This window comes from Penaeus monodon, chromosome 7 (genome assembly GCF_015228065.2).
Source record: "Penaeus monodon isolate SGIC_2016 chromosome 7, NSTDA_Pmon_1, whole genome shotgun sequence".
NCBI lineage: Eukaryota > Metazoa > Arthropoda > Malacostraca > Decapoda > Penaeidae > Penaeus > Penaeus monodon.
Genome location: NC_051392.1, coordinates 37,548,995 through 37,558,880, shown reverse-complemented (window position 1 = coordinate 37,558,880; position 9,886 = coordinate 37,548,995). Strand labels below are relative to the sequence as shown.

At 37.1% G+C, this 9,886-nt stretch overlaps 1 protein-coding gene across 1 annotated transcript; it reads left to right on the top strand.

Moving 5' to 3' along the window:
- The first annotated feature begins 1,429 nt into the window (after positions 1-1,429).
- On the top strand, positions 1,430-5,864 carry LOC119575253 (translation initiation factor IF-2, mitochondrial-like). The gene is made up of 7 exons (XM_037922760.1): positions 1,430-1,672; positions 1,860-2,000; positions 3,699-3,907; positions 4,036-4,256; positions 4,808-4,972; positions 5,240-5,380; positions 5,606-5,864. Exons 1-7 carry the CDS (start codon positions 1,439-1,441, stop codon positions 5,776-5,778), a joined length of 1,284 nt encoding a protein of 427 aa, XP_037778688.1. The 5' UTR covers positions 1,430-1,438; the 3' UTR covers positions 5,779-5,864.
- Positions 5,865-9,886: the final 4,022 nt, after the last annotated feature.

Below are 9,886 nucleotides of genomic sequence, written 5' to 3'. Positions count from 1 at the left end.
AGGTTATAAAGAAATGTCAAAAAACGGTTGACTTTCGATTAGATTAGAAGGTCCTCTTCTAGTAGAGAAACTAAGAATGTAAAAGCTGAGAAGTGAATATTTTAAAAATTTTAAAAAAATATAATTAATGTGATGTGATATTTAAACTAAGGTTTGAGTATTATAAACATTGTATTTAAAATGTGAGTATATGCATGGTTGTCCAAAATGCTTGTAATTTGTGTTACAATATATATTTTTTCAAAACAACACTTTGAAGCTTGTCTGGATTGAAAAGGGAACTCCTGAACCCGCAAGGTCAAGCAGCTTTAAGGGCAATAGGCGCGTGACACGTCACAGTGGTTATCATGGGCACGTTGAATGGGCAAGGGACAACATGTATAATGCAAAGTATTTCATTTTACCGGGTTTGGGTGGCATCATACACATTTCAAGATTTTCAAAAATTAGTCATTTTAAGAGAGGTCAGAAAGATATTACGTTGATTATTAGTTTCCTTGTAATTCATGCTATTATCTGTTTTTTAAAGGATAAATCAATGAAAAGATGGTCAAAAGTGGGGCTTATAAAAGGAGAGGTTTTGGTTATTGTAGTATAGATATAAGCAGACTGGCCTTCCAAAGAGAAAGATAAAAAAAACAGTAATTATATGGTGAGATATGCTAGGATTTTATCCTCTGTATAGTTTTACAAAGATCCTACAAACACCATTTTCAAATGATAGGGATGAAGGAACATTCCTGGAACCCCTCACAGTTTCAGGGATAAGTAAGAGAAGCCAACGTCACATACAGATATTCCTGGTTATACACAATTTGGGTTTATGTCTACTAATAAAGAATACAGTTGCTAATATAATGGGGAAAAGGTATTTGTTTTACCGTTGTTTCTCATACCATTACCAATTTTTCTGGTCCTCGATTCTACCTGTCCTTATTCTTTACCAGCAAGATGTGAAAAGCATTTTATAAATTTTTTTATATGTATATTGATTCAAAAGGGACAATCAAGGACAAACAGGGCTGACTTAAGTATTGCTATGTAAGATAGGTTTATAGAATGGAGGATAGGTTTGTTTTGTTGGGGCAAGGTACTAGATGTAGTAAAACAAACATATATGTTCATCACAAAAAGCAAAGATAAATAAGGAAAAATTAATTTAATTGATTCTAAACATGTATACTTTTTCAAAGATTCCTACATAGAGACAAATTTGATGCTGATATGTGTCAGGAAAATAAATGAAGATTTATACAAGGTTTTAAGATTAATTAGTATAAAACTTTCATTCAGCGGATTATTTAACAGTTAAATCTCACAATTGGGTAATTCCCATCATCAAAAGTAAAGTATAATATAAGTATAAACTGATAATATGTGAACCTTTGATAAGTTACAATGTACTTCTTCAGCAGTCAGGAAACATGCTGAATAATTTATGAATATGGTCCAGTCGCAGGCAAAACGCGATCTACTTGAATGTGGGCTGCAGCTAGAGGAGGACGGAGGAGATGTGCAAGCTGTCCCGATATCTGCTTTAAAGGGCCAGAACCTTGACCTGTTAGTGGAAGCTCTGGCAACACAGGCTGAGTTACTCAATCTACGAGCTGATCCTTTAGGCTTTGTTGAGGCAGTTGTGGTGGAGTCCAGGACAGATCCAGGGAGAGGGAAGGTGAGTGGCTGATTACTTATTTGTATTTATTTATTTATTTTTATTTATTTATTTTTTTCTTCTTTCTTTTGATTTCTATCTCTGTCAAACTCATATGAGATCAAGTTGATTATAGAATGGGCCTCCATCTGTAAATACCCAATATAAACAAGTCACCTATTTGTTTATTGCACATGCTTGATTTCAGGTTGCTACTTGTATCATCCAACGAGGTACCCTAAGGAAGGGGGCTGTGTTGGTAGCTGGAAGAGCTTGGGCAAAAGTGCGCAACATGTTCAGTGATGGAGGAAAGCCCATTAAGGCAGCCCCACCTGGAACACCTGTACAGGTATGAGTAATTTTCATAAGTTCTTTGGTGAATTTTGCTTGTGCATAGATGGCTTCACAAGTGCTCAGCCACCAAGGAGCTAATTCATAAGTTTATATGTCCTGATTTTCCTTTTTCCTGAGTTTTCAGGGAAGATAGTGTTTTCTAATGCAAATAATATTTATATTATTGTTTTTATAATGGTTATTATAACGTTATTAACAATATCAGTGACCATAAAAAATAAATTATCTTTCCAAAATTCAAAGGAGAAGGTAAACAGGTGAGTTAGGTAGGATTAGTAACAGACTCCTTGGTGGTTAAGCACTTAATCTATGTGTAAAGACAATCAATAAACAAAAGACACAGTAGACAAAGGATGTTTTCATACCATCTCGGCGATAGTGGTTTAATTATTTGTTGCAGATAATTTTGAATAATATAGATAAATATGTAAATAAATGAATAAATAAATAGATAGCTCCCATGTTTTGATAACAGCCTTTATCTTAATTATCTTCAGAAGTCCTAAAACTATAAAGTCACACAGTGTATGAAGGCAATTAAAATATTTCAGCTGCACAGGATATTGTGATATAGGATAGCAGTTTGGTAGTCTAGCTTACAGGTACAATTACATTATTTCTAATACAGCTCTCATTATGTACTGATGTGTATAGTTGGTGTTGTAATTATTCCTGAATATTATTTCAGCAATTACTAGTTAAGACCTAGGCCTTTTTGTGAATAATGGCTTGAGCTTTAGCCTTATACATTGAGTAGACAGTCATGAAAAAAAAGAATTATGAGTAGATGGATGATGTGGATTTTCAAAACAACAGGACCAGAACTTCTACACTATGGAAAACAATAGTGATTCTAAGTTTAGAATCTCAATGCCAAGTGTGGGATCCAAATCTTATAAAAAATATTGATGCCAGAAGAGTTTCAGTGTTCAACTAAAAATTAGACAGTATAGTAGGGCATGGTTACTGGAAAATACTAAAAAGCTCAGGCTGTTCTATTTTCATTGAGGGAAAGATACTTCATCATGTATTTTTGGAAAGTCACCTAACCCATTAGATATGGATACTTCACTGCAATCATGTTTCCCAAAATCCAGACAAAAAGCTTATGTGAGCAAACACTCTGATAAGTGCATGGCTTAGAGGCCAAGATTCTATGTCTCCCTTTGCATTGTTATTTTTTCTATTTATGCATAAGCATTTTTAGCTTTTTTGCCATTTACAAATGTCCATATTTGTCATTGGAAATAATGCAAAAGCACCTTTCTAAACATTGAATGAGCCTAATCACCATCTGAGAGGTTTGTGCACTCATGGCAATTCACCCAGACCTTTAGCCAAAATGCTCATGATGGTAAGTTCGTCTTACCTCGGCCATAATTAGATTTTCCCATAATGGGAAAGCCAATTTTTTTCATGACATGATGGTCACGTCATCTGGATCTGGGTTAATTTGTAGTACAATATCCAAGAGAGTTAGAAGTGGAAATTGAAATAAGACATTCCCCCAAACAGTGAATAACATGCTATCACACTTAAAGGAAAATACAGAATCAGTAGAACATAGCTCATAGGGTAGTCCCTATGTGCCACAAGCAGGACTCTTGCTAGAACTACACTAAGTAACCAATTAAGTGAAAGGTAGTAAATGGTTCAAAATAATTCAGGAATACTGTGTATTATCCCTCCAAAGGTGATTGGATGGCGGGATCTTCCATCAGCTGGTGATGAGGTTTTGGAAGTGGAGTCAGAGCACAGGGCCACTGAGATTATGCATTGGAGAAGTGACATGGCAGTAAAAGAGAAGGAAAAGGAGGAGCTGATCGCCATACAGGAAAAACTAAATGAACATCTGAAGGTGTACCGTGCTCAGCTTGAAGAGAGACGGAGATTGGGTATCAGGTACTCTTAAAAATACAGAAGATATATTAGCAGACTGGCACAATATCTTGGGTTATATGTTGATTTACTAGTTATTTGGAAATGCTTTTTACTGCAGGTTAAAGTCTTCATCAGAAATGTATTTTCAGATATAAAGTGCGTCGCAAGGACCCCAGAGAGAAGGAAGTCAAAGAAGTAGCCACTGGACCAAAAGTATCAATAGTACTAAAAGGGGATGTAGATGGATCTATCGAAGCTATATTGGATGTTTTAGAGACCTATCACAGTGAAGAATGTGATCTTGATATTATAAGTTATGGGGTTGGTACGGTCACCCCAAATGACATCACAATGGCAGCAACATTCTCAGGTAACAGTATAGTCATTTTCATGTATTGTATAAATGAATATGATGGTCAAAGCACACTGTCATTTTCCTCATAAAAGATTTCACTCAATGGATTTGTGTTGAGTGTGAATATGTTTTCATCATATTATGTCTGAATTATGAAATCTGTTACTTTAATAGAATCAGTTTTAAATTTGGATCAGTTCCGTTCCCTTCCCTTCATTTATTTAATGTTTTTTTTATGTAATTATTAGTTTTTTTTCTTTCTTTCTTTCTTTTTCTTATTGCATCTCTAATTACTATTGCTCCAAACTATAGTATAAATCTAGAAAGAAAAAATAGTAGGGTTGATTATACAAATTACAGTATGAACAGTGTTCGTTGTGATAAATGTGGAAAAAGTATGAATGAGAATGAATATTTTCAAAGTGAAAAACATGTGTTTGCTGGTTTTGATTATATCTGCATCAGAAATAAAAGTATCACTATAATCTTTCCACGTTGTGTTTGTAAATGTGTTATCCCATAATGATGCCGAAGTTGATCAGCTCATTTGCAGTCCATTTCAACAGGTTCAATATATGCCTTCAACACCACAGTACCTCCAGAGATTAGAAAAATGGCCCTAGAAAAGAAGGTGACCATTAAAGAGACCAATATTATATACCGACTGGTGGAGGACCTCAAGGAAGAGCTATCAGAACAGCTTCCTATGAAAGATGTGGAAGAGGTTCTAGGTGTGTCTCTTTGTTTCTCTTTTTGTCATCTCCATTCATGTGACTTTTTTCCTTGTAATATTTTTATGGTTTCTTATAATATTTGGACATAGATTTGTAAATAAAGAGTATACACTAAATTAGTTGACTGTTATTTTTTAGTATTTCTGTGTTGAATAATTTGTTAAATTAGTGTTGTAATTTTTCTTATTTACAGCAAAAAACATTTCTTCTAGGAATCAGTCTCAAAAATGCATTTAACAGTGATCTAGTAACTTTCATTTAAAGGTGAAGCCAACCTCCTAGCAGAGTTTGTTGTGACGGAAGGCAAAAAGAAGATTCCCGTGGCAGGATGTCGGTGTGTCAAAGGAACACTGAAGAAGGCTGCACTTTATCGTGTGATTCGTGGGCAAGATATCATCCATGAAGGTAAACAAAGTTTTTGCAAACATGTATATGTACATGTGTGTGTGTATAGATATATATATTTTTTTTTTTTTCTTTTCTTTTCTTTTCTTATGATAATAATAATAATAATGATATTATTATTATTATTATTATTATTATTATTATTATTATTATTATTATTAATTTTACTACAGTGGTTTGGTTTGTTTGTTTTTTTAACATACAGTTTAACTTCTCATTTTACAGGTCCTTTGCTTTCCATGCGCCACCACAAGTCTGAAGTAGAAACAATAAACAGGGACAAAGAGTGCGGACTAATGTTTGAGGATGAGACCTTGAGGTTTGAGCCTGGAGATCAGATTATTTGTTACAAGATCAATAAAGTGAAACAAATCACTGATTGGGATCCTGGGTTTTGAGTGCAAACAGTTTTGTTGTAAATAGTTTGTTAATAATTTGTATAGAGATATGGAAAATAAACTGTTACAAAAAACTGCAGTATAAATACTTTTTTTACTTCTTGTAATTACAGCTTCATAAAATAGCTTGGTGATAGAAATTTTATTATGCTGGTGAGATGATTAAGGGCTTCTAAAATTTCATTGTCCCTGTTATACCTTGTAAAACATATGTTACTTTGGTATGTACTTAATTTTGACCGATTGTCAAGAAGTATGTACTATATATCACTGCATGCAATCACTTACTTTGTAAAACTAAGATTTGCGAAAATGAGTGATTTTAATTATTTTCATCCCCCAATAAAACCACATTCCATATTGCACAGAGTGTAACATACCTTGTGTACTGAAATGGACTCTAATGAACATAATCAATCTAGCAGCTAAAATGCATGTCATGCATCTCTGAATATGCAAAATTATTAAAATCATGTTTTGCATATATAAGTGATATTTTTTTTGTATCACTTTGATGGTGCGGCTCAGTGTGCATCTGAAAAAAGCCCTAGAGACAAGCCCAGTTGGCTGCACATAATACTCGAAGCGAAGGCCAAGTGAACCCCATTTTCTCCTGAAGGTAATGGTTTAAGAGAGACAGATTGTACAGCAGAGTAGAGTAGAGAATAGAGAGAAAAGAGAATTTACAGTTATATAGTTAGAGAATATGAAATAATCAATGCAGTTCCAGTTTCCTGTGCACTGGTCTGTGTTTCATCATTTCTTAATTTTTTTTTATAATTTTCTTACCCCAAAACAAGAAAGAATAAAAGGTGAAACAATTTATCAGGAACAAATATTTCATCAACTACTTAACTAATAGTTCTGGCACTCATGTAATTTAATCCTGCCAATTCATTTAGATAAATTTAATACAGTCAAGTGTATACATGATTTTTTTTTTACAAATAGTTAATCATTACCAAGCAAAATAAATGTGCTAGACATCAAAGGTCATATAGCACTATAGAAAGATGTAATACTGAAAAGGGTAAACAGGGGGGTTGATGATTAAATATGCTGCATGTCAGAAGTCATATAGCAGTTCAAGAATTTAGGGATTAACAAGGGTGATTAGATCAAAGTTGTCAAAGGCAGAAATGCGGGATTCTGCGATGATGTCTTTAGGGTAATGTAGGGATTAGCAGAAGGAGAAAGGGGGGGGGTTTAAGGGTAATTAGTTTCAGGAAAAATGTCGAGAGGGAGAGAATCCAGGGAAGGGGTATGTTGTGACAAAGGATTGCATGTGTATCCAGGAAGACTCGGAATGGATAATGGGGAAGGAAGAGGGTCTAAGCAGGGGGAAATAAGATGGGAGAAAGGGGTGCAGGGGGAACATCCATAGGAGGAGGATGGATGTCGGCGGTTATTTTAAGTGTAGATGGAATGGAAGCGGAGATTGGAGGATGAATGCAGCGTACGCATGTTATCTTGGGTCATGATTAGATAATTTTGAATGTCTTCAAGAGTTCTGAAGTGGCATTGGTTTTTTCTGAGAAACAAAGATTTTCTTATGAAGGGGAGAAGAGGGGACAAATTTAAGGGGTGGAGGGAGAGGATATGGTAGAAAATAAGGTGGAACTTCTAGCTTGTTTTATGTGATCAATTGGGTAAAGAGGAAGAGGGGTAGGTACCAGGAAGTATAGATTGGGGTGTCTGGATTTAGAATGCCAAAAGAATTCGACTGGGAGAGGGAGGAGGTAGAAGTGGGATGAGGAAGAGATACTGGAGAAGAAGTAGAAACATCCTGGGAGAGAGGGAGGGGCAGAGTGAAGGACAGTATTGGTGTTGGGAGTAAGAGAAAAACCTCATCTGTGTGCTTCCTGTCTGGCCACATGTGAAGTGAGGCCAAGATTGACTATGAGAATTGCCACCTCAGACTCGAATTTTGGAGGTAGGCAACCCCTATAAAATACATTATGGGAGCCACCACAATTGGCACATGTGCATGATTGTGGAGAGCAGTTAGATCAATCATGACCAGGTTGGGCACACAGAGGGCATCGGACTGTGAAGCAGCAGTGTTTCATAGGGTGGCCTAGATGCCAACAATTCTAACATTGATGGGGGTGAGGTTGATATGGTCAGACAGGGAGGGACTCTCCATCAATATAAACATTAAGGGGGAGGCCATATCTGCAAAAAGTAATCTTGGCATCTTGGCAATATTGGTATAGGACTTATGGCGGCCTCTAGGGGGAATGGTGTAATATTATACTGATGCTGCCAAGAGGCAAGCAAGTGGATCTTCACCACAATCTGACTAATATTTGTCAAAGACAGGGCTGTTTGTTGGGGAGATGGAGACTTCCAGTACAAGTACTGAGGCTGGGCAGGAATAGGTATGCTAGAGAAGTCAGTTAGGGCCGATAATGCTTTTGCTTGGGATTTGGGTGTAACTGTGACAAGGTGGGAAAGAATGGGGTGTACATGAAAGGAAACTTTGCCTACTTGTTTTTGGAGCCACTGCTAGAGGAGGAGAGTGTCAGGAAAAGGACTGCACAGGGGATTCAAAAAAATCAATACCATTTGGATGGGCTAAACAGAGTATTCAAATGTTTGTAGAAGGGCAGGGATATGTGAAAGAGGGGGTAGTCTTGAGAAAGGTAATACTGCAGAAGGGTAGTATATGACAAAAACTGTGGGAGTAGAGGATGATGGGAGAGGAGGAATGTATTTTGGAGGTTGACTATTGACCTAGGTAGATGATTTGGACCTGATTGGGATGACAGCAGGCATTAAGGATATAGTAGTAGCAGTGTTCAGAGTCATGGTCAAAGGACAGCCTGGGGTAGGGGAATCTGGAAAATTAAATTCTGTGAGGCAAACTGATAAAGGGGCAAGCCTCAGTGCCCCTAATAAGAGTACAAAATCTTCATTGCTGGCCATGGCAAGCCTAGAGTATATAGGGGAGGAAAACAGTCCACCTATGGTCCTATGGTGAGGATATGATCCCCTGGGAGCGGGGCCTGCGCCATTATGAATAAAACCTGGGAGAGAGGGCTTTTGTATATGGAAACCACCCAACGGCATTGGGTTAAAGCCACAGTATCCAAATTAACATCACACTCATCAGCTACATACCGACTATAGAACAACTTGTTTTATCTCCTTAATGAAAAATAACTTGACTTACCATGTGTTTACTTATAACTGCACTGGTGACCCAGCAGTGACATTTCATAGCATTTCGCTCGCTTAGCTCACTCTCAGGAGGGGGAGTACCTGTAGCAGTATGACCCCGCAACCTGAAGCTCAGCATACTTGCCAGGTTGGGCCACATCAGATCCTGCTTAGTAGCAGCTCCTCTTTTCCCTGCTTACCACAACCTAGTGTACTTAAGCCTAATCGAGGAAGATCAAAATAAGCAATCAATCCAGAGACCAAAACAACAAGCGACTACAGACTGCCCAATTCTTCACAGGTAGGGACCTATCTGGCTTCCTTTGATTACACTTAAACAAAAAAACCAAATACAAGTGGATACCCACACAAGTACTCCTAAAGATAAGACCAGTTCCAAAGGGTAATGTAAAAACCCTCACTAGAACGGGAGCCTTGGTCGACCACCTTGCGAGAGATTGCAGCTACATGAAGGCAGCCCTGCCCTTTGGATTGCTCACCAATCACCACAAAGCTTCCTGACCTGACCGTATCACCCGCTGGCCTTTTCACAGATTCCTATGCTGCATCACTCATCAGCTAGACACCAACTATAGAACACCCTTTTTATCACCTTAATAAAGAGTAACTTACCATGTGTTTCCTTATATATTGAATATATTCCTGAGAATCTTGGCGATAAACCCGGCAATCGCACTATAGAAGTGATCCTATAAAGTATGATCATAAGGGTAAGAACTAGACAACTAAAAAGGAATACCATACCCATGGTTCCCCCAGGCCATTCATGACTGGCACAAAGTCAACCTTTCATCCTTTCAACATGGCTCTCACACCTTAGGAAGTGCTAGACCGATTTTGCTAGTTTATTGGGCTTTCCTACCAATATAGGGGAGTGTTACTGTTACCTGATGATAATGAATGAATACTGTGCAGAAAGAAATTA